The 25915-nt window shown below is 38.8% G+C and overlaps 1 protein-coding gene and 1 long non-coding RNA gene across 2 annotated transcripts; both read left to right on the top strand.

The window, feature by feature from the left end:
• Positions 3493 to 4072, top strand: LOC110268827. The gene is made up of 2 exons (XM_021115800.1): positions 3493 to 3878; positions 3996 to 4072. Exons 1-2 carry the CDS (start codon positions 3597 to 3599, stop codon positions 4047 to 4049), a joined length of 336 nt encoding a protein of 111 aa, XP_020971459.1. The 5' UTR covers positions 3493 to 3596; the 3' UTR covers positions 4050 to 4072.
• Positions 4191 to 25475, top strand: LOC110268828. The gene is made up of 2 exons (XR_002357384.1): positions 4191 to 4308; positions 25297 to 25475. It is a non-coding gene; the product is annotated as an uncharacterized LOC110268828 (long non-coding RNA).

Genomic DNA, 25915 nt, shown 5'->3' on the forward strand with positions numbered 1-25915 from the left:
CTCTCCACCCTTGATGTTGGTTACCACCTTGAGGGTAATTGTTTTGGCCTTGAGAATGATAGGGTGGACGGTTGTTGTAATTCACATTGGCTACTACAAGAGCATGTTCCTCTTGAATTTGATGGCATTGATCGGTGTAATGTGTGGTGCTAGAGCACAATCCACAAATCCTAGGAGGGCCTTCAAGTTGAGCAACTAGAGGTGGGGATTGGACGACTTGGATGGAGTAGTATTCCTTTTGATCTTTTTGTATTTGTGTAAGGATGGTGGTCATATCCCCAAGTGCTTTGGTTAGGCTTGATTCGGAAGGGGATGGTTCTACCACACCCTTGAGAGGATTACTTCTCACCCTTGTATGTTGTGTAGCCTCGGCAACATCCTTTATCAAATTCCAAGCTTCTCCCTCCATCTTGTTTTTCAAAAGGGAACCACCACTAGAAGCGGTGAGCAATCTTCTATCTTCTACACAAAGACCTCCGGTGAAGTAGCTAATAAGCAAGTGAGTGTTCATTCCATGGTGTGGGCAAGATTCTAATAGCCTGTTGAACCGAGACCAATACTCATACAAACTCTCTTGGTCTCTTTGCATTATGCCCGAAATCTCCTTCCGAATGTAGTCGGTCTTTTCCGGTGGGAAGAATTTATCTAGAAACTCTCTTCTCAAGAAATCCCAGTTAGTCACAATCTCATCCGGTAGCGAATAAAACCATGTCTTCGCTTGCCCTTCAAGAGAGAAAGGGAAGTCAAAAATCATGATAGCCACCTCATCGGCTCCATGCCTTCGAGCCGTAAAACAAGCAACTTGAAAATCTCTTAGATGTCGGATGGGGTCTTGACCTGGAAACCCATGATATTTAGGAAGTAGATGTATCAAGCTACTCTTCAATTCAAAGTTTGGATCAAGGTTAGGATACCTTGCTTGCAATGGTTGAAGTATGATATTCGGAGCTCCTTGCTCATGCAAAGTGATCCGTCGTGGCTCCGCCATGTGTGGCTCACCTGTAGGATGCAAAGATGTATTATTAGTGCCAACAGAAGAATAGGAAGTAGCGGACTCCAAGTCACTCTCGGGTTCAGGGTTTAGGGTTTAGCGGACTCCAACCGTCGTCTAGCTTACTAAGTGTGTAACAAAGTTCTTTCAATCTCGGGATCAAAATCAGCTAAGCTAGAATTCGGTTGAGACCGAGTCATCAAACTTGAGAGTCATAGCACAAATGTAAAAGAAATCTAAACTATAGCTATGTATTGAAAGCAATTAAACTATCTACAATATTCACATATTCACATAACCAATATCAAGGCATATGTTGCAACCATTCCCCAGCAACGGCGTGTGCAAGGATTATCGTCGGAATAGAATTTCTCAATGAAAACCGCATTGGTAGTATAGCTCTACCCAACAACAATCCCTGAGTATCAAATTTAGAAGGGATTTGGTTGTCACAAGTTCAACTCCAATAGAAATAACCGAAGTATTCAAACCTCGGGTCATCTCACAAGGAATGGGCAAACATGTGCTTCAACATTGGTTAGAATTCCGGGGTTGTAAGTCATGAGCAAGAAAATAAATGGGAATCTTAATAAGCAAGCAATCTTACAATGCAAGAAACTAATTCAAATAACTAAACAAGACATGAGCAATTCCAAACTAACAAAGTAACATCCAATATGATTCTATTCTAACTAACAAGTAACTATAACTAAGTCAAGTGATTAAGAATTTGGATTTTCAAATAGGAATGATAAAAGCAACTCTTGGCTAGGCATGGAAATTGGGGTCACCATCTTTGTCTCATAACCATATCTTGACAATTATGAGGAATCGAACTCATTAAGTCTACTTCTATGCTTGAAGTACGTCAAATGGTTTGGTCAACATCAACCCATAAGTTCTAACCTCACTACTAATTGACTTAATAGAAGGTTAGCATCAATGGCTATCAAATTGACCACTAAGGGCTCCCAAATCATCAAATCCATTAGACCCAATGACTCAAGTTTACCCAATTCCCTTAGTCTAGGCCAAGAGTAAAGAGAACTACTCCATAATCAAGGTAAACAATCCATCGAACACATGGTAAGCATTAACAAAAGACATGTTCCAAATTGCAATTAAATTGAAATTAACAAGTACACACTAACAATTTTCAACATACAATCATCCAAACAACACAATTAATCATAGAAATCATCAATGTAACATCAACAAGTCAAGATTCACAACATTCATGAAATGGGTATAAAGTGACATTAACAAAAATTCATGAAACTAACACAAGATCTAAGCAAAATTATACTAAGGAATTCAAATTAAACAATTAAAACTAGTAATTAACAAGATCCAATTCAGAATTCAACAAGGAAAGATCAAATTAAAACTAGATCTAGAGAGAAACAAGGGTTTCTCTCTCTAGAAGAACAAAGAACCAAAAGCTAGCTAAAATTGTGTCTTAGTGTAAAATGATTGATCCCCCCCCCTTTTCCCCCAGCATCCTTGGGTCTTTTCCATGCAGAAATAGTTTGAATTTGGGCCTGATGAGCCTCAGAAATCACCAGGCATGATTTCATTTAATGAGGTCACGTGCAGCTTCCCGCGCGTGCGCGCCATGTGTACGTGCGTGCCGATTGCTTTTGTGATCCACACATGGGCGCCAAGTGCGTGTGCGCGTCGATAGGAATCCTCTGATCCACGCGGATGTGTCCATCCTTGCACGCCGCTTCCAGCCATCCTCATCCACGCGTGCGAGTGGAGTGCGCGTTGTAAGACCCCGAATTTTGAAAAATTATTAAATAAATTATTTATGATCTATTATATTTATTTAAGAATATATTTTTAGTGATTTTTATATATAAGCTGAGTAAATTCTTATTTATTATTTAGAGTTCTTATAGTTGAAAAATAGTGAATATTTCATATGCCTTAATTTTAAATATTTAGATTTTTAATCTTATTTTATAAATAAAGAAGAATTAATTTACTTATCTCTAATTTTTATTAAAATAGTATTTAACTAAATATAATTTACCAATTTGGTAATTAAAAAGTATTTTAAGGATGAATACTTCAAATTTAATTTGATTTTTAATTATTATTCTATCTTTTATTTATTTTATAAAATCACACTACTATCCCCATTTTTAAAAAAAATACCTAAACTAACCCACACCACCCCAAACCCTAACACTACTACCCTCACTCACTCAACCTCACTCACGGTCACAAACTCACACACACTAAACACAACCTACCCAGCAGCTGAAACAGAAAGAGGAAAGAAAAGAAAGAAGGAAAGGAAAAGAGAGAAGAAGGGGGATCCGAGAGAGAGAAGGAGAGCGCTGGGGAAGGGAAAGTCGTCGTACCACCACCGCGCCGCTCAGGACTGCCGCCTCGCCACAACCGCCGTCACGTCGCCGTTTGTGCCAGCGCTGAGGAGACCGCGCAGGGAAGAGAGACACACGAAGGAGGAGGCCGCGGGTTGCTGGTTTGTCCACGAGCCGCCTCCAGAACCCTCAAAGAGAAGGAGAAGCTCACACCGCCCTAACCTGTCGCCGCCGTTTATCCTTGCCGCCGCCAGCTACGCCGTCGGGAAGAAGAGATGCGCGAAAGAGGGAAGGTCGATTCTGTCACCACCGCCGTGCCGCGCTCCATGCTGACGCTACCACTGTTCTGCCACGAGAGAAGGATATGTGAGGGAGGAAACAGAACCGCGTGGGAGCTCAGCCATGGAGAGAAGAGACGCGCATCGAATCTATCTTCACCAGTCCGCCCAGCCGACCCGTCGCCAAACCACGTCGCCGTCCGTGAAGCTATCTCCGTCGCCGCTGCTGGAGGTCGCCATCGGAGCCACCGCTCCACTTCTGTCATTCTTCTTTTTACAGTGAGTTGCCCGTGCCTTTAAGATCTTTCTGTAATCATTCTTACTATCTGTGGTTAAGGATTCTGATGTATAGATATTGTAGGGTTAATTTTATGAGTCTGCATGTCAAAAATTAAGATTGTTGCTGAGCCACTGAAGCTCCTGGCCGCTATCGGAGCTGCTGCCGGTTAAGTTTGGCGTGGCTGGCATGTCGTTCTTTTATTCCAGTAAGTGTCTATATCTCGGAATCCTCACCTTTGGTTTTTTGTTATGTGTTTTGAGGTTTCCATGATATTGATGTTTTAGGAGTTAATAACCGGGGTTGCATGTAACTTAAAGATGTTTATGCTGTTGCAAAAGTGTGCGGGGTATTAATTAAAGCTACTGTTGGTTTCGAGACGAGATGAAAGGAATTCGTTAACGCGTTTGGGTTATGGGTTCACTTATCGAGGTAGGGGTCTTTTCAAAGAACTTAATTTTATGATTTGGAGTTGTTATAAATGGATATTAATGTAATAAATGTACTTTTGGTGATTGTATAAGACTTATGTATTGCTGTGCTATTTTATGAATGAACGTATTTGTGGTTGGATTGGATTGTTGTTTGATTTGGTTATTTGGTTGGTTGCTGAAATATTTCATTACAATTTTGGAAAACGAGTTGGTTCTTTGAAAATGGATTGAGTTTGGATTTGATTTCTTGAATTATAAGAAGGATATGAAATTTTCAAAATTAGTCTGATTTTAAACTGATTTGGTTTTGAACCCATGGAAGGGATTGTATACTGGTTTGGTTGGGACCCGAAACGGGTGGCAAAGTCCAAGTTTTAGGGGAGATGCTGCTGAAATTTTATGAAATTCAAGATTTTATTTTCAAGTATGATTTAGAAAAGGATTGGATTCGAGAGGTTCTATTGTTTGGTTCTTGATTTATTAAGAAATAGGTGATTCAAGTTTAATCTTTTAAGGAAAGCTTATTTTTAAGTTTGATTTAAACATGAGGAGACCTATGTTTTGCGGTTTGGTCAAAGAAGTACCCTTGGAGGATTTTTTTGTAGATTTTAAAGAAAATTGAACTTTGATTACTTAATTTCGCATTGCTTTTGAAGTATTCTTTAAATCTTAACTAAACAAATCCGAGCCTTTGGGAAAGTTTCCGATTTAAGAATGAAAAGAAATTGGGTTTTTGGACTTAAATAATGTTGGTTTTGAAACTAGCTCAGAACTTTTGGCCTACATGCCTTGGTTTTGGTTTTAAGTCTCCATTTTAAATAATTTCAATTTGAGTAATTATGATTCCGAGGATTTCTAAAGAGTTTGAGAAGTGAGGCAGGTTATTCTTCCCTAAAGTCTTGTGTCTTCTCAAAGAAAGTTCCGTTTTAAGGTGATGATTGAAAGTCTCTTGAAAGTTTTGTAGAATGTTATATTAAGCAACTAAGATTTGAAAAGGAATTGATTTTGAGGAAAGTTGAATTATGAGTTTGAAGAGATTTGAGAAATAAAAACTGACTTATGGGTTGAATAATTATTGGTTTGATATGAATTGTTAATGAAATGTGGAAATGATGATGGATGAATGATTATGAATAAACGTATGTGGCTTTTGCACGTTTATCTGAGATACGAGTTCCTTGGGTAAAGAACCGTGGCTTGCCACTACGTGTTTTAGGTTAGATCTCGATACTCTGTTGACCCTACGTCGTAAGGGTGACCGGGCACGTATAAATTCCCGGGTATGGATAGCCCCCAGTGAGTGATTTGAATGATGTATGTGATCCGGGCGGAAATTGGCGAGTTAAGAATGATTATAAAATATGCGTTGCAAGTATAGTTCTCAACCAACCAGAAATCCGCTTTATCAATTTAAAAAGGGTGTCACAGAAACTAAAATCAAAATACTGGGAGTATGAGTCCTAGGTCATCTCCCAACGAGTTGCAGAAAAGTGTGCTATTTTATTAATCAGATGTTTTCAAAAAAGTTTGAGTTGAATGGCAGAAAATTAAATTAGAGAATTTATATACATTTAAATAAAAGCCTTGATTGGGAGTTGATTAGTTGGAAGCCCTATTCTTGTTGCAGTACTCTCAAGATTAATTGATAATTGGGGATTATTCTGTTTAGTTGTCCCTCACTAAGTAAGGGAAAGTTGAACAAGTTGGAATGCTATTTCTATCCACAAGTTCCAATCCGCTCTGGGGAGGATTGGTGTTACTGACTAGAGAGCAATCCAACAATAAACCCAACTACAATCTCTCTCTTGAGGATCCCAACTTCAAGGGTTTCTTTCAATCAACTCCCCATCAAGTTAGGGGACTACTCGCTCATTGTAAATGTAAAATTCATAACATAAGAAAAGGAATTAAAGAAAGACATCATAAATAATGATCAAAAGATTAATCAAAAATAAAAGTGATTCTTGTATTAATAAATGCTAAAATAATCCAACAGTAAAATTAAGTAAATTAAGGAACATGGAAGAGTAAGAGACAAGTAAAGAAAACGAACTAGAGTGTCGAAGTCTTGATGAGGCAATAACTCTTCTCAATATCCCAATGCAAAAACAATGAACATAACAAATCCTAAAAACTATGAATGTGTAGAGAGAAAACCTAGAGCAGAGGAAAACTAGATCTAAAAACTAAAACTATGCGGAATGAATGTTGTTGTTGGTTTCTGCATGTTCTCTGGCTCTAGTCTACTTTTTTGGGCCGAAAATTGGGTCAAAATAGGGCCCGAAATCGCCCCCAGCGATTCTGCAGATTATGCAGATCGCGCATGTCACGCGGTCGCGTCATCCATGCGGCCGCGTCACTGCGATTTCCTCTTCTTCGCGCGGTCGCGTCATCCATGCAACCGCGTCACTTCTCGCTGGTCATCTCCTCAATTTCTTTTGTTCCTTCCATTTTTGCAAGCTTCCTCTCCAATCTCCAACTCATTCATGCCTTGTAAAGCCTGAAACACTTAACACACAGATCACGGTATCGAATGGAATAAAGGAGAAATAAAATACATAATTAAAGTCCCTAGGAAGCAAGTTTTTAATCATACAATAACTTTAGGAAGGAATTATAAATGCATGCTTATTTAATGAATAAGTGGATAAAGATCATGATAAAACCATACAATTAAACACAATATAAACCATAAAATAGTGGTTTATCAACCTCCCCACACTTAAACATTAGCATGTCAGGGCCAAGGTAAGGGTAAGGATATACATATGGCTAAGTAAGCTTATAAATTGAATCTTTAATTAACCCAAGCTTTAACATAAGCTATATATATTCTATATAACTTTAGAATTCATACCTAGCTACCCAGAATTTTCCTTTCACATCCATACTCATGTATCAACCTTTTGTTTTGATTTTATCATACATGCATTGATCCTTAAATTCTTAATTCAACATTGGGGTAATTTTGTCCCCTTATTTATTTTATTTTATTTTATTTATTTTTTATTTTTTTTATTTTATTTTTTTTTCAACATAAACACAAACATAGCTTATCAATGCACATAGATTTTTTTAATTCTTATAGTTTCACATGAGTAGGTATCCAAATTCCCATTATATTATCATGACTCATTCCCTTTTTATCCTTTGTTCCCACAATTTCCCATACTTAAATAACACACACAATTCTATCTTAAGCTAACCAAAGATTCAATTTGGGATATATAATTGTTTTTCCGCTTAAGGCTAGTAATGTGGTAAAATATAGAACAAATGAGATTTAAAGGCTCAAAGTGGCTAACAAAGGTAATTGAAAGGGTATGCTTTATTATTTGGATAAGTGAGCTAAACAAATAATGGCCTCAATCATGTGCAAACATATAAATATAATAAACATTGGACATATAGGATGAAACAAAATGTAGATTACAATCATAGAGAAGTACACACACAAGAATAAAATAATTATGGTTAAATAATGTAACCATTCATAAAGGCTCAAATCTCACAGGTTGTGTTCTTTAGCTCAAAAATCATGTTCCAAATACAACTTCAAGCAAATTTAACATAAAATAATTAATTAAAATTAGTGAAATTTTGTTCCAAAGATAGAGTCTTAGAAGAAACTCATTGTCTTTTCAATCAAGCAGAACATGCATGCAACTAATCTATTACTATGCAATTTATCCTATTCTATAAAAGAAAAAATCTAACTAAATATCCTAATTTATTGGTGCTAGGGAAGAGAAATTACCTCTGGAAGTCAGGTACTGACCGACCTCCCCACACTTAAGGCTTTGCACCGTCCTCGGTGCCATCTGTCAAGAACAAAGGTGGGCTGGTAGCAGTATCTCCACAGTCGGGACCATCATGGCTCCCTGTAATGGTAAAGAAAATGGAGTCCGGGGTGTTTGAGTCTTTGAATTTTCCCATGATCAGCTCCTTGAGGTATGTGAATCGGCGCTTGTTACGGCGCTCTCTCATCTTAGCTTTGTGTTCTTGCCGATCCAACTTTTCAAGTATCTGCTGGAGCAGCTGATCAGTAGTGGGTGCTTGTGGTGTTGAAGAAGGAATATCTTCAACTGGTTCAGTAGGCTGGCTGGTAGTGGCTGCTGGAAGTCTAAGGTACTTCCCGTTAGGGACATACTGATCATCCCAGGGAAGCATGGTTTTGGTGTCCCCAGCTCTGTAGGAGACTTCGGCGGCTGAGACAAGATCTGAGACCAAGGCGGGAAAAGGTAAGTTACCTGCAATTTGGACATGTCCCATGGCATTCCGGATGTGTCTTGGTAGGTTCAGAGGCTGGTCTGTAAGGATGCACCATAGTAGAACGGCCATGTCCGCAGTGAAGGAGGATTTGTGAGTGCTCAAGAAGATGTAATGGGACATGATCTGTGCCCATACGCGAGCCTCCAACGTAAGTGCTGAAGCCGAAATTCCCTTAGGGCGGGTACGATGGTATCCGTAGATCCAACGGCTGCCAGGTAGTGCGATAACTCTGAGAACAGCGTCCCAGTCAAATTAGTACATCTGGCGCTTGAGTGCGGCTTCTTGAAAGGCATCCAGTCCTTCTGGAACAGGGGGAAGACTTAGAACTTTTTGAATGGCCTCTTCTGTAATAGGGACTTGCTTCTGACAGACGTAGACAGATTGCAGGGTTGGTAAGTGGTAGTTGGAGTAGAACTCGACTACCCAAGAAGGATTGACCTGCCTTGGCTGTCTTTGTAGGAAATCCCATTGTCTTCGGGCAATCTGCGGCTCAACAAATGTAGCAATGTGGTTTGGGAGGAGAAGAAGGTATTCGTTGTTGTAACTCCTTTCAGCCAGGAAGGGGAACATCTGCTCACAGTAGCGATTGGGAAATCGCGCAGTGTCCTTTGCTGGGAAGGCTCTTTCTTTATCATCAACCTTTATAATCCTCTTAATTTTCTTTGTTGAGGGCTTGACGGCGGTGGAAGAAGGCTCTGCCACTAATGCTCTCTTCGTTCCTCTCCTTGCTGTTGATTTGGGAATGGCTTTCTCTTTTCCTTTCTTGGTGGCCATCCTGAAAAAGGGGAGTGAAAGTAAATTAAGTTTACAGAGATAGAGCAAGGAAGAGAACGGAAAAGGATGGTTATAAATGCACATTAAAAGGTAAATGAAGTTAACACACGCTCACGAGTACATGTGAAAACTCATTAATGGAAAATAGCTAGTGCATATGATGACAAGTGAATGCAAGGTGTTTATTGGCATGCCAGCAAAGGGCGTGAGTAGCATAGATCAAACATCACTCGTAACAAACCATCACGTTTGTATTGACAATTAATTTCAATTAATAAAATAGTAAAGAAAAATTGTGAAAAGAAAGCATTGAATATTAGAGTTAATGCCATATGGGCTTTTTCAAAAACACACAGCATGCATGTAGAAGAGGCTCTTGAAAATAAGAATTGGAACATGCAAGTAATCCTTTAAAAAGCAATGTATAATTGTCAAATAAATTTACAACAATCCACAACCATATAATAATAAATAATGACTCACATAAATTGAGAACACCAAGTAAAAAGGAAAAAGAAAGAAAAAGAGAATAGGAATAAAATGGCGGAAGGGTAGCCTCGCCCTCGCACAACTCTCTGTTCAAAATCATATTAGTGCCAAATTTTGGGTGACGCGATCGCATGGGGCATGCGATCGCGTGAGTGGTCAATTAGTGGGATATGACGCAGTCGCGTGGGGCACGCGATCACGTGAGAGGGACTGCGCGTCCAGCGCCAGTCCAGCACCACTCTAGCACAACTTTCGGCTGTGCACCCTCGATACGTCAAAATTCAGGTCACGCGGCCGCGTGGGGCACGCGGTCGCGTGGGAGGCCATTATTCCCATATGACGCGGTCGCATCAGCAACGCGGTCGCGTGGGACGGTTTGTGCCATTGGCACGCCTCCAGCCCTGCTCCTGCGTAACTCTCTGTTCATATTATTATTGTCTCCCAGCTCCCTGCGACGCGGACGCGTCAACGAGGCGGTCGCGTCGCGTGGTGATTTTTTTTTAATTAAAAATATGTGAATGCAGATGCACGAAGTGTACTAATAAAGAGAAGAGTTATTGAATAAGAAAATTAAAAATAAGGAAAAGAACGATCATACCATGGTGTGTTGTCTCCCACCTAGCACTTTGCTTTAACGTCTGTAAGTTGGACGCTCCACTAGCTCAGTCTTCGGCTATGTGGGGATCTTCCAAGAAGAAGATCTCGAGCTGCTTGTTCTTCTTCAGTTTCTTGCCATGGTACAGCTTTAGATGATGTCCATTAACTTTGATAAGTTCAGAGCTTGAAGGATGGCTTAGGTGATAAACTCCATACGGTTCGGCCTTCTCTACTCTGTATGGACCTTCCCATCTCGATCTCAACTTGCCTGGCATGAGCCTCAGTCGAGACTTGTAAAGGAGGACTAAGTCCCCAGGTTGGAACTCTTTCCTCTTGATGTGCTGATCATGTACAGCCTTCATCTTCTCCTGGTATAGTCTTGAGTTCTCATAAGCTTCTAGGCGAAGGCTTTCCAGTTCCTGCAGTTGTAACTTCCTTTTAGCTCCGGCTCTCTCAATTCCCATGTTGCATTCTTTTACTGCCCAAAAGGCTTTATGCTCTATTTCAACAGGGAGATGACAAGCTTTTCCATAAACTAAGCGGAAAGGACTCATCCCAATGGGTGTTTTGTATGTTGTTCTGTATGCCCAGAGTGCATCTTGTAGCCTGGTGCTCCAGTCTCTTATATGAGGTTTGACTATCTTCTGCAAGATACGCTTTATCTCTCTATTTGACACCTCAGCTTGCCCATTAGTATGAGGATGGTAGGCTGTTGCAACTTTATAAATTATCCCATGCTTCCTCATTAGTCCTGTTAGTCTCCTGTTACAAAAATGGGTGCCTTGATCGCTCACGATTGCTCGTGGTGATCCAAAGCGACAAATAATATGGTTTCTCACAAAGTAAACAACAGTGTTAGCATCATCAGTTCGGGTAGGAATTGCTTCCACCCATTTTGAAACGTAATCCACAGCTAACAATATATAGAAATAACCATTAGAATTTGGAAATGGACCCATGAAGTCAATGTCCCAAACATCAAAAATTTCACAGAAAAGCATAATATGTTGAGGCATCTCATCCTTCCTGGATATATTACCAAATTTCTGGCATGGAAAACAAGATCTACAAAATTCAGCAGCGTCCTTAAAAAGAGTAGGCCACCAGAATCCACAGTCTAAGATTTTTCTAGCAGTTCTTTGAGGGCCAAAATGTCCTCCACTCTCAGATGAGTGGCAGGCCTCTAAGATGGACTGGAATTTTGATTGAGGCACACACCGTCTAATTACCTGGTCAGCTCCACATCTCCATAAATATGGGTCATCCCATATATAATATTTAGACTCGCTTTTCAGCTTGTCCCTTTGATGCTTAGAAAAATTTGGAGGAAAGGTGCGGCTAACTAGATAATTAGCTACAGGTGCATACCAAGGGACTATCTCAGATACTGCTTGCAGGTTATCAAATGGAAAATTATCAGCTATAGGAGTAGAGTCATCTGTAATGTGCTCAAGGCGACTCAAGTGGTCTGCCACTAGATTCTGGTTACCACTCCTATCCTTAATTTCTAAATCAAATTCTTGTAATAGCAGTATCCAATGTATAAGCCTTGGTTTGGACTCCTTTTTAGATAATAAATACTTTAGAGCTACGTGGTCTGAATACACTACTACTTTAGTACCAAGTAAGTAGGCTCAGAATTTATCCAGAGCAAAAACAATAGCAAGAATCTCTTTCTCAGTAGTAGTGTAATTCGACTGAGCGGCATCCAAAGTTTTAGACGCGTAAGCAATAACAAAAGGATCCTTACCTTCACGTTGAGCCAGTGCTACTCCTACTGCATGGTTGGAAGCATCACACATTATTTCAAATGGTTGGCTCCAGTCTGGTCCTCTCACAATTGGAGCTTGAGTCAGTGCAGCCTTCAGCTTATCAAACGCCTGTTTGCAATTTTCACTGAACTCGAACTCAATATCTTTCTACAGTAGCCTGGATAAGGGAAGTGCTACCTTACTGAAGTCCTTAATGAACTTCCTGTAAAAACCTGCATGGCCAAGGAAAGAACGGACCTCCCTCACAGAAGAGGGGTAAGGTAATCTAGAAATAACATCCACCTTTGCTGGATCTACAGAAATGCCAATATTAGACACAACATGTCCTAGTATAATCCCTTGTTTAACCATAAAGTGGCATTTTTCAAAATTTAATACCAGGTTTGTATTGACACATCTATCTAATACTCTAGATAATCCATCTAAGCAAAGGCTAAAGGAGTTGCCATAAACACTAAAATCATCCATAAAAATTTCCATACAGTCCTCAATAAGATCAGAGAAAAGACTCATCATGTACCTTTGGAAAGTATCGGGTGCATTGCACAAGCCAAAGGGCATTCTCTTGTAAGCATAAGTCCCAAAAGGACATGTAAAAGTGGTCTTTTCCTGATCCTCAGAAGCTATATGAATCTGGAAATAACCTGTGTAACCATCTAGAAAACAATAATGCGATTTGCCTGACAGGCGATCCAGCATTTGATCAATGAATGGGAGAGGATAGTTATCCTTACGGGTTGCTTGGTTGAGGTGTCTGTAGTCAATGCAGACCCTCCAGGCATTCTGAACTCTGGTTGTCAGGAGCTCTCCATGCTCATTCTTCACTGCAGTGACTCCAGACTTCTTTGGTACCACTTGTACTGGGCTTACCCATTCACTTTCAGAGATGGGATAGATGATATCTGCCTCTAGTAGTCTGGTCACTTCCTTTTTGACAACCTCTAGGATAGTGGGGTTCAGTCTTCTCTGGGGTTGATGGACAGGTCTTGCTCCCTCTTCTAAAAATATTCTATGCTCACAGACTTGAGGGTTTATGCCTACTATGTCTGCCAAACTCCAGCATTTCCAGGATATAAAAATCAGTGGGGAACGTGAGTCCCTTAATGCCTACTAGTACATCTTCAGCAACTCCAACCACTGTAATAATACTTTTATCTGCTAACACAAAACGAGCTGCCGACCTTTTTAAGGGAGGGAGCCTCAAAACATCATATATAGACAAAGGCATTATATTTACACATACCCCTAAATCACACATGCATTCAGAAATTATCACACCACCAATAGTACAATTAACTATACAAGGACCTGGGTCACTACACTTTTCAGATAAACTTCCCATTAAAGCAGATATGGGACTTCCTAAAGGAATAGTTTCTAATTCATTAATTTTATCCTTATGTATACATAAATCTTTTAGAAACTTTGCATATTTAGGTACCTGTTGAATAACATCAAAAAGGGGAACAATTACCTCAACCTTTTTGAATATCTCTACCATTTTTGGATCAGGTTCCAGCTGCTTCCTGGGCTTCCTTGCAAGTTGTGGAAATGGAATAAGAGTGATGTCTTCTGCAGTGTCTGCGCTTTTTAATGCCTCCTCCTGTGGTTGCACTTCTTCTTCAGCTATGTCCTGTATGTCTTCTTCCTCTTCAACATCTTCTATTTCCACTACCTCTTCAGCTGAGGCGTGTTCTGGTGGGCTTGGCTCCTTCTGGTTCCTCTCCTGCAGTGTGGTTCCAGACATTAGGGTGATGGCATTAATACCACCCTTGGGATTGGGTAATGGTTGAGAGGGAATTCCACTGAAGCTCGAAGGTTGGTTATTGGAGTTGGTCATTGATCCAATCTGGGAGACAAGAGCTTGTAAAGTAGCGTTGAAAGAGCAGAAGATTGATGGTTTAGAGGTTATAGTAAACTCTCGTTGTAAGTATAGTTACTAAACCAAACAATCAACCTTTCTTGCAAAAGTTTTGGTTGTCACAAGTAACAAACCCCTTTAAAATTGATAACCAAGTATTTAAACCTCGGGTCATCTTCTCAAGGAATTGCAGGGAGGTATTATTATTGGTTATGAGTTTTGTAAATTGGGGGTTTAGGAGTTTGGGCAATGGGCACAGATATATTTAAATGACAAATAAAATAAATAAATAACTGTAAAATAAACTTTTGGCAAGGTATGAGAAATTGGAAGTCCAGACTTAGTTATCCTTATCAATAATAATGAAAGTTGAATCTTAATTCCACTTAGTTGACCTTTACTAAAGCAAAGGAAAGTTAAGGGATAAATTGGTTTGATCTTCGAATCTTATTTATTTTCTAAGAAAAGATAGGGATTATTGAAGTTCAAATCAATTGGCAAGATAACAATTATCAATTATGCTGTTGAATTGGATAACTCATGAGTTACTGATTTCTTAACCAAAACCAAAAAGTGGAAAAGTAAATCTACTGGAATAAGAATGCCTTCAGATGGGAAGCAATAATCATGTAAATAAAAGAAAGCAATAATAACTGAAATACCTCAAATAATATTAATTCAAAGAAAACCATAACATGAATGAAGCATAAGCCAAATAGGCAACATAACTAATATAAGCATTAAAGTATCTAAAAATAAGAGATAAATATAAAGTAAAAGAACATTGAACCTGGGATTTAGAGGCACTTCTAAAACTAAGAGAAATCCTAAATCCTAATCCTAAGAGAGAGGAGAGAACCTCTCTCTCTAAAAACTACATCTACTCCTAAAATTGTGAATATGAAAGCTTGTTTATGAATGGATGCATTCCTCCACTTTATAGCCTCTAATCTGTGTTTTCTGGGCCGCAAACTGGGTCAGAAACAGCCCAGAATTCGCCGGTTGCGAATTAAAACACGCTGAATTTTCCGTCACTACGACGTGGCCGCATGGAAAATGCGGTCGCATCACCTATCGTCAGGGCAACTATAGCATATTATATATCAAATCGAAGCCCTGGACATTAGCTTTCCAACGCAACTAGAACCGCATCGTTTGGACTTCTGTAGCTAAAGTTATAGCCGTTTGAGTGCGAAGAGGTCAGGCTGGACAGTTTAGTAGTTTCTCCAACTTCTTGTATTCCTTCCACTTTTACATGCTTTCTTTCCATCCTCTAAGCCATTTCTGCCCTGTAATCTCTGAAAACACTTAACACACATGTCAAGGCATCTAATGGTAATAAGAGAGGATTAAACATAGGGAACTTAAGGCCAAAGAAGCATGTTTTCAATCAAAGCACATAATTAGGAAGGCAAATGTAAAACCATGCAAATCATATGAATAAGTGGGTGAAAAGCTGATAAAAACCAGTCAATTGAGCACAAGATAAACCATAAAATAGTGGTTTATCAACCTCCCCATACTTAAACAATAGCATATCCTCATGCTAAGCTCAAGAGAAGCTATAAAGATGAAGAGTATGAAATGCAACCTATCTATATAAATGCAACTACATGCAAAATGATTCTACCTACTTAGTTAAAAGTAAACAAATCCTTCAAGAAGAAATATGAACTGCATTTCACTAATTCAAATCATGAAAATGAAGTACAAATAGATTTTCAAGAAGAAAAATAGCTCATGAAAGCAGGGAATAAGGAATTGAGCATCGAACCCTCACTGGCAGTGTATACACTCTAATTACCCAAGTGTTTTAGGTTCGGTTCTCTCAATTCTCCACTAACCTTGCTTTCTAAGGCTTGCTCTTTATCTAACAATCAACATAAATTTAATGCACATATACACATATCAAGAGGTCTTTTAAGGGTTGTAATGGGGTTAGGGTCAAGGTAGGATTGTATTTGGTCGAGTGGACTAAAATCTGAATCCTCAATTAACTTAAACTTTCCACCTAACTTTAAACAATCCATGTAATCATAATACCACATCTAACTATCCATTAACTATGTTTTCCACATATTCATGCATTCTAATTTCAAGTACAGTACATATGCATTGCTTTCACCATTTACTTTGGGGCATTTTGTCCCCTTTTTGCTTAATTGCTCATTTTCTCTTCTTTTTCTCTTTTTCTTCTTTTTTTTTTCAATGCATATGATTAATTTATTGAATGCATGAATATATTCTCAACATTCTTTCACATTTTCATAAAGATATATAACACCCAATTCTCAAACCAAATGTTTTGAAATTCAACTTTCCCCATACTTAATTCATGAGCACTCTCACTAGTCTAAGCTAACTAAGGATTCAAATTAAGGACATTATTGTTTTCCACTAAGAGTTAATGATGTGCTAAAGTAAGGAACAAAGGGGTATAATAGGCTCAACATTGGTTTGCAAAGAATAATGAAAAGGTAAGGCCATATGGGTATGTATGCTCAGTGAAACAAAGGCCTTAATCATGTAAGTGTATGCATACATAAAACCATGGAAATATAGAATCAAGCAAGACAAAGATCACAATTTTAGAGAGAGAAACACACATCAAAAATAAAACATTGGTTGAAAAATGCACCCAATTCAAATAGGCTCAAAATCTCACAGGTTTTGTGTGTTCGAGCTCTAAACCATGTTCCAGTATAATATCTCTTCAAACAAGTGTAACATTAAATTTTATTCAAACTAGTGAAATACACTTAAAAGGTTTCTTGAAAAAGAAAATATTACTTCAACCAAGTGGTAAAGTATGTATAAAATCAAACAAACAAATATGCAATCAAACATGCAAATGTAACAACTAACAAAAATAAAACATTGGTGTTTGAGAAGGAAATACTAACCCATGGAGATCGGTATCGACCTCCCCACACTTAAAGATTGCACCGTCCTCAGTGCATGCTGAGATGTGCAGGTGGACGGGTTATTCCAACTGATGCTTTTCTCATCAAGGAATGTGCTGATGGACTTGTTTGTCTCCCCATGTAAACGTCTTCCGGTTCTCTTTCTGGTGGCCATCCTGAAAGAAAAAGGGAAGAAAGGTAACCCAATAATAGAGATAAGAAAATAAATGAAGTATGGTTGGATTAATGCCAAATGAAAAGGGTTCCAATTACATGGTAGCGACAACATGCAAGTGAGAAAATAGTAGAAGTACATGGCAAATCAAGAATGCAAAAAGTTGCAACAATAGGGAAGAGAGTGTGGGTAAGGAGAGATAATATAAATTCATATCAATGTAAAAGTAATACAGGTATAAAAGATTGGCATTGATATAAATAATATTACCTATCCAGAATAAAACAAGTCATAAGCACCAAGAAAATACCAGAAAAGATGTAACAGTTGAATAGGAAAATTTTAACATAAAAGGAAAAATATTTAATTTAGAAAATAAAATAAAAATATGCACAAAATTACGATGCAATGAATGAAATATGCAAATAAATTATGTAAAATAAAATGAAAGATAAGAAGAATGAGAAGGGAAAGAAATAAAGTAAGAAAGAAAGAAGAAAGAAGAAAAGATAGAAGAAATTAGGATTGGGGGAAGATAAGATAAGTGGCAAATCAGAAAAGCTGTGCGGCGCAATCGACGCGGTCGTGTGGGGCACGCGGTCGCGCGACTTGTGCTTATACTGATTGACGCGGTCGCGTCGGTCACGCAGTCGCATCGGTCACGCGGTCGCGTGACCCGTTTTATGCCTCTGGCGCAAGGGCAGCCTCGCACTCGCACAACTCTCTGTTCAAAATCATTAATTGCCAAAATCCAGGGTGACGCGGTCGCATGGTCGACGCGATCGCGTGAATGGCCATCATGGGGATATGACGTGGACACGTGAGCCATGCGTCCGCGTGGTAAGGCTGTGCGTTCAACACCGATCTAGCACCACTCCAGCTCATCTTTCGGCCATGCATCCTTTTGACGTCGATTTTCAGGTCACGCGGCCGTGTGGGTAACGCGGTCGCGTGGGAGGCAATTTTCCCACATGACGCAGATGCGTCAGCGACGCTGCCGCGTCGTGTGCGTGCTTCTTTTTTTTTTATGCTGTATGGAGAATGCAATGCTGATATGAATGTTATGCAAAACTCCAGGTTCAACAAAATAAAATAAAACTCGAAAACAAATAAAACTAAGTAAAAATGAAAAAGGAACGATCATACCATGGTGGGTTGTCTCCCACCTAGCACTTTTAGTTAAAGTCCTTAAGTTGGACATTTGATGAGCTTCCTGTTAGGGTGGCTTGTGCTTGAACTCATCCATGAATCTCCACCAATGTTTGGAATTCCAATGGCCTCCGGGATCCCAAACTAGGCACGTAAAGCCTTTGAGTAGCTTCAAACAGATTCTTAGGCTCCCGGGGTGTCGGATGTCAGAACAGATTCTAGGATCCCAAACCTTGCTATTGCACCCATCTTTGTGTTGATCATCATGATTCCATCCGGGTAGCAGGCAATCTGAATTCTCACTAAAGCGGTCAAACAACTTCCTAGACCCATTCAGTTGAGCTCTACACCAACCTTTGCGTTTAAACTTAAAGCTTCTAACCATAATGAACCTTGCAGGACAGTTCTTACCACTGACCATCTTCCTCTTACTCTTAATGCCACAAAGAGTTCTAAGTTGACCATCCGTCTCCAGTAGCCCATATTCAAGTGGAATTAGAAAGCTAAGGGATATGAATTTTACCCACTTGAATGTTGTGAAGGATGATGGCAACTTAGGGGGAAGTATTTTTAATGAAATTGCAAGCTCCACTCCCTTGTGCTCTTCTTTGATAATTACTACCTCTTTGCAAGCTTCTTCAATTTCAACCTCTTCCTCTTGGTAGCTTTCTTCCAATTCAATCTCCTCTTCATTGCTTTCCAAGGGTATGGGAGGTTGTGCTTCTTTTTCTTGAATCTCCATCTCTTGATCAACCTCTTCCAAATCTTCAACTGTGATATACCTTGGAGGTTGTACACCCTCCTTAGCATCAATTTCAAACGTCTTGGAAGGGGGTTCATGACTGGACTTTCCCATGGAGGTTCTGCATCTCCTAAGTCTTCAACCAATTCTTCTTCTTTGATAATTACAGCTTCCTCCATTTGTTCCAATACAAAGTCATGTTCCGTACTGTCCACCGGAGTTTCAAATGTCTCCTTCATGCTACGTTCGTCATTAGATTGTCCACATGAAGCCATGGGGGTTCCTTGAGTGTCCGAATGTCGGGAAGCTAATTGATTTATCGCTTGCTCCAATTGACGAATGGTTGCCTAAAATCGATCCACTGTTTCCTTGAAACAATCCTTTGTCTCTTGATGCACTCGGATTTCATAAATAGGATCATAGTGCTCTTGGAATGATGGATATGGAGATGGTGAATATTGAAGTGGTGGTTCTTGTGAGTAATTGGGTTGGAATTGGGGTGGTTCTATATATGGTTCATATGGCTCATAAGGTGGTTGGTATGGTGGTTGAGGGTTAGGGTCATATGGAGGTGAATGGCGGAAAGGGGCTTGTGAGTTTGGTGGTCCAAAGTCATGTTGAGGAGAGGATTCATAGGCATATGGTGGTGGTTGTTGCCATGAGGGTTGATCAAATCCTTGTGGCTCCTCCCATCTTTGATTGTTCCAACCTTGATGCCTGTTCTCATTGTAATTTCTTCTTCCTGCAACATTATTGTAACCAGACTCATAGCAAAAGGGGTGAGAGTTCATAGTAGCAAATAAAAATTAAAAACAAAAAATAAAAACAAATTGAAATTAAAAGGTTATTTAAATTTTGAATTTGAAAATTAAATTTTGAAATTTGAATTTTAAATTTTAAAATTTGAATTTTAAATTTTTGAAATTTGAATTTTTGAAATTTGAAATTTGAAAATTTTTAAATTTGAATTTTGAAAAAAGATTTTTAAATTTGAATTTTGAAATTTGATTTTTGAAATAAGATAAGATAAGATAAAAATTTTAAAATAAAAATCAATAACCTCTTAATTTACGAAAAAGTAAAAAAATAAAAATAAAAATAAAAACAGATCAAAAAGCAAATATTTACAATAACCAATAATAAGGCACACGTTTGCAACTCCCCAGCAACGGCGCCATTTTTGAAAGAGCGGAAGATTGATGGTTTAGAGGTTATAGTAAACTCTCGTTGTATATATAGTTACTAAACCAAACAATCAACCTTTCTTGCAAAAGTTTTGGTTGTCACAAGTAACAAACCCCTTTAAAATTGATAACCGAGTATTCAAACCTCGGGTCGTCTTCTCAAGGAATTACAGGGAGGTATGTTCTTATTATTGGTTATGAGTTTTGTAAATTGGGGGTTTAGGAGTTTGGGCAATGGGCACAGATATATTTAAATGACAAATAAAATAAATAAATAACTGTAAAATAAACTTTTGGCAAGGTATGAGAAATTGGAAGTCCAGACTTAGTTATCCTTATCAATAATAATGAAAGTTGAATCTTAATTCCACTTAGTTGACCTTTACTAAAGCAAAGGAAAGTCAAGGGATAAATTGGTTTGATCTTCGAATCCTATTTATTTCCTAAGAAAAGATTGGGATTATTGAAGTTTAACTCAATTGGCAAGATAACAATTTTCAATTATGCTGTTGAATTGGATAATTCCTGAGTTACTGATTTCTTAACCAAAACCAAAAGGGGAAAAGTAAATCTACTGGGATAAGAATGCCTTCAGATAGGAAGCAATAATCATGTAAATAAAAGAAAGCAATAATAACTGAAATACCTCAAATAATATTAATTCAAAGAAAACCATAACATGAATGTAACATAAGCCAAATAGGCAACATAACTAATATAAGCATTAAAGTATCTAAAAATAAGAGATAAATATAAAGTAAAAGAACATTGAACCTGGGATTTAGAGGCACTCCTAAAACTAAGAGAAATCCTAAATCCTAATCCTAAGAGAGAGGAGAGAACCTCTCTCTCTCTAAAAACTACATCTACTCCTAAATTTGTGAATATGAAAGCTTGTTTATGAATGGATGCATTCTCCCACTTTATAGCCTCTAATCTATGTTTTCTGGGCCTCAAATTGGGTCAGAAACAGCCCAGAATTCGCTGGTTGCGAATTAAAACACGCTGAATTTTCTGTCACTGCGACGCGGCCGCATGGAGCACGCGGTCGCGTTGCCTAGAGTCAGAGAAACTATGGCATATTATATATCAAATCAAAGCCCCAGACGTTAGCTTTCCAACGCAACTGGAACCCCGTCGTTTGGACCTCTGTAGCTAAAGTTATAGCCATTTGAGTGCGAAGAGGTCAAGGTGGACAGCTTAGCAGTTTCTCCAACTTCTTGTATTCCTTCCACTTTTGCATGCTTCCTTTCCATCCTCTAAGCCATTTCTGCCCTGTAATCTCTGAAAACACTTAACACACATGTCAAGGCATCTAATGGTAATAAGAGAGGATTAAACATAGGGAACTTAAGGCCAAAGAAGCATGTTTTCAATCAAAGCACATAATTAGGAAGGCAAATGTAAAACCATGCAAATCATATGAATAAGTGGGTGAAAAGCTGATAAAAACCACTCAATTGAGCACAAAATAAACCATAAAATAGTGGTTTATCAAGCGTTCAGACCATTTAGAGTGGCATTAATATTATTTTCCATGGTCTGCTATCTCCGATCCATAGATTGTAGTAAGTCATCATTAGCAGATGAAGAAGGATAGGTAAGTTGAGAGGTCTGCTGTAGGGTATTCTGTGGTTCTTGGGATTGCCTTAGGTGAGGTGCTCTGTAAGGCTGATTCTGATTCTGCTGCCTGTTGTTGTTGTTATTCCACCTCTGATTTCCCTGATTATCTCTGCCTTTTCTGTTGTTGTTGTCCCTCCAATTCTGGTTAGAATTGTCTTGCCATCCGTGGTTGTAATTGTCACCTTGATTGTACCCTTGGTTGGGGCGGTCATAGAAGTTATGTGTGGCTACCACGGTGTTGTCTTCATGCTGGAGCTGCGGACATTCATCAGTATAATGGCTATAATCAGCGCAGATTCCGCAAACTCTCTGTGGGACTAACTGTTGGTTTTGCTGTGGTGGAGAAGGTTGAGCTTGCTGAACTTGTTGTTGATTCAATTGCATATGCTTCAGCAAGTTGGTCATTTCACAGATACTCTGAGTTAAAGCAGCAGTCTCTCTGCTAGAAGATACTTCTACAACGGCTTTTGAACGGCCTTGTTTCTGCTTGTGATTCCTAGTAGATTCAGCTAAGTCACTGATTAATTGCCATGCCTCATCAGTGGTCTTGTACTTTTTCATAGACCCATTGCTAGAACTTTCCAATGTGGTCCTATCTTGGGGCCTCATTCCCTGTGTGACATAACCGAGTAACACCAGCTTGTCAATCATATGGTGGGGGCAAGCTTCCAGAAGATTATTGAAGCGCTCCCAGTACTCATAAAGAGTTTCGGATTCATCCTGAACAATCATGGAAATATCTTTCCTCAGTTTATCAGTAACTTCAGCTGGAAAGAACTTTTCCAAGAATTCTCTTCTCAGTGTATCCCAGTTGGATACAATTGCTGCTGGTTGAGTGTAGTACCACTCTCTTGCCTTCCCCTCAAGAGAAAACGGGAAAGCTTTCAGCAAAATTGAAGTTTCATCTGCACCATCACGCTTGGCAGTAGAACAGGCTGCCTGAAAATCTCTCAGGTGCTTGATAGGCTCTTGAGCAGATAAGCCATGAAACTTGGGCATCAAATTGAGCAGTGCGGTCCTTATTTCAAAGTCTGTAGCCACCACTGAGTGATGTGCTTGAAATGATTGCATTGTAAAATCAGGGGCTCCAGCCTCCTGGATAGTAACTCTCCTGGCTGCTGCCATGTTACCTACACGTAAAACAACCAAATCAGTAGAACGGGGGCTGGTTTCTTTCTCAGGTGACGTTTTAGATCCGCCCTCAGAGAGGACTAACCGACGCCGAGCTTGCCTTATTCGTGAAATAGTTCTTTCAATCTCAAGATCGAATATTAGCAAGCTTGGATCAGGAAGCGAACGTGTCATCTAACGAAAGAAACAAGCAGCTCATAGTAGCAAGATTAAATAAAATGCAAATAAATAAATTCCAATTAATAACTTTAGCACTCTATTGCAACTCCTCGGCAACGGCGCCAAAAATTGATGCGGGCGGAAATTGGCGAGTTAAGAATGATTATAAAATATGCGTTGCAAGTATAGTTCTTAACCAACCAGAAATCCGCTTTATCAATTTAAAAAGGGTGTCACAGAAACTAAAATCAAAATACTGGGAGTATGAGTCCCAGGTCATCTCCTAACGAGTTGCAGAAAAGTGTGCTATTTTATTAATCAGATGTTTTCAAAAAGGTTTGAGTTGAATGGCAGAAAATTAAATTAGAGAATTTATATAAATTTAAATAAAAGCCTTGATTGGGAGTTGATTAGTTGGAAGCCCTATTCTTGTTGCAGTACTCTCAAGATTAATTGATAATTGGGGATTATTCTGTTTAGTTGTCCCTCACTAAGTAAGGAAAAGTTAAACAAGTTGGAATGCTATTTCTATCCACAAGTTCTAATCCGCTCTGGGGAGGATTGGTGTTAGTGACTAGAGAACAATCCAACAATAAACCCAACTACAATCTCTCTCTTGAGCATCCCAACTTCAAGGGTTTCTTTCAATCAACTCCCCATCAAGTTAGGGGACTACTCGCTCATTGTAAATGTAAAATTCATAACATAAGAAACGGAATTAAAGAAAGACATCATAAATAATGATCAAAAGATTAATCAAAAATAAAAGTGATTCTTGTATTAATAAATGCTAAAATAATCCAACAGTAAAATTATGTAAATTAAGGAACATGGAAGAGTAAGAGACAAGTAAAGAAAACGAACTAGAGTGTCGAAGTCTTGATGAGGCAATAACTCTTCTCAATATCCCAATGCAAAAACAATGAACATAACAAATCCTAAAAACTATGAATGTGTAGAGAGAAAACCTAGAGGAGAGGAAAACTAGATCTAAAAACAAAAACTATGCGGAATGAATGTTGTTGTTGGTTTCTGCATGTTCTCTGGCCCTAGTCTGCTTTTCTGGGCTAAAAACCGGGTTAAAATAGGGCCCGAAATCGCCCCCAGCGATTCTGCAGATTATGCAGATCGCGCATGTCACGCGGTCGCGTCATCCATGCGGCCACATCATTCGGCTTTCTGCTTTGCCACGCGGTCGCGTCATCCATGCAGCCGCGTCACTGCGATTTCCTCTTCTTCGCATGGTCGCGTCATCCATGCAACCACGTCACTTCTCGCTGGTCATCTCCTCAATTTCTTGTGTTTCTTCCATTTTTGCAAGCTTCCTCTCCAATCTCCAACTCATTCATGCCCTGTAAAGCCTGAAACACTTAACACACAGATCACGGCATCGAATAGAATAAAGGAGAAATAAAATACATAATTAAAGTCCCTAGGAAGCAAGTTTTCAATCATACATTAACTTTAGGAAGGAATTATAAATGCATGCTTATTTAATGAATAAGTGGATAAAGATCATGATAAAACCACACTATTAAACACAATATAAACCATAAAATAGTGGTTTATTAATATGAATGTAAAATCTATGCATGCATAGACTCACGGGGATGCGCGACGGGGGATAGTCTAAGGACAATTCAGACTTGTCAGGTTGGCTGGATAACCGACAGATGAGCCTCATCAGCCATAGGACAGGCATGCATCATATGCATTTGTATGCTTTTTTTGGGTTTGAACTTGTTTGGGTTTGCCTAATTGCTAAACTGTTCTTAACTGCTACTTGAACTATTTGTTGTAATTGCTACCTACTTGTGCTTTCCTTGTCTGTCTTGCCTGTGTTTGTCCTGACGTGCTACATTTGAGAATGAACTTTGGTGTTGAATTAATGATTGTGTTGTTGATTCCGTGGTTGGTTTCTGATTGAGATTTTCTTTTAAGAAAGGAAAGGTTTCAGATTTCTGAAAGATTAAACATTGTTTCTTTGAAAAAGTTTTGAACGTTTACTTATTGGTTTTTAAAAGATTCATAAGGCAATGATAATCACTGAACTTGAAAATAGTTTTCTTATTAAATATCTTCTTATGACAACTTTGAAACTCTATGGTGAGACCGTGTGGTTAGGTTCTCACCCCCTACAGCTTTACCTTTTCAGGAACCGGAAGAAGAAGCATTAAGAAAAGTTATACTGCGTTTGGTTTATATGTTGTTGAATTAATTAGATTATTCTCTTCCCTCATCTTTGTTATTGCAATTTCGTAAGAGGGATAGGAGTTGTATGTTTTATATATATATTATATTATAAGTTATTATATAAGAAGTCTTGTATTTGAATCTATGTGTTTATTTTTTTTAAAAATAAGGTTTTTATTTCCGGTTTTCAAAGAAATCAACAATACAGTGTTGAGTCACAGGCTCCTATTTTAATATTAAGTATATAAAGTAGTCGTAATACTTCTTGCAATCAGAGTGGCGCAGCTGGAAGCGTGACTTTCTGGTAGTGAGGGTGTTACATTATGGTATCAGAGCGGTCCTTCCTGTAGAGCCTGAGGAATGGGCCGACTATGCTTCAATTGCATACTCTGAGCGTTTGTCATGTAGTAGATCTCGTTCAGATAATGAGAATTAGAGCTTTATGGATATGACAGTCTATTGATTAACGCCATTAGTCTTGCATTGCATAATTCCTGGTATTAAGTTTGGCCAGTTTAACACTAGTGGATTATGTACATGGAAACACCAATGGGTTAACATAGACAATATGTGAGTTATAG

This window comes from Arachis ipaensis, chromosome B02 (assembly GCF_000816755.2).
Source record: "Arachis ipaensis cultivar K30076 chromosome B02, Araip1.1, whole genome shotgun sequence".
Taxonomy (NCBI): Eukaryota; Viridiplantae; Streptophyta; class Magnoliopsida; order Fabales; family Fabaceae; genus Arachis; species Arachis ipaensis.

Coding starts and splice junctions, on each gene's coding strand:
- LOC110268827 (XM_021115800.1), top strand. CDS start 3,597: ATGCGCGAAAGAGGGAAGGTCGATTCTGTCACCACCGCCGTGCCGCGC. Junction 3,879..3,995: donor CTGTCATTCTTCTTTTTACA/GTGAGTTGCCCG, acceptor TCAAAAATTAAG/ATTGTTGCTGAGCCACTGAA.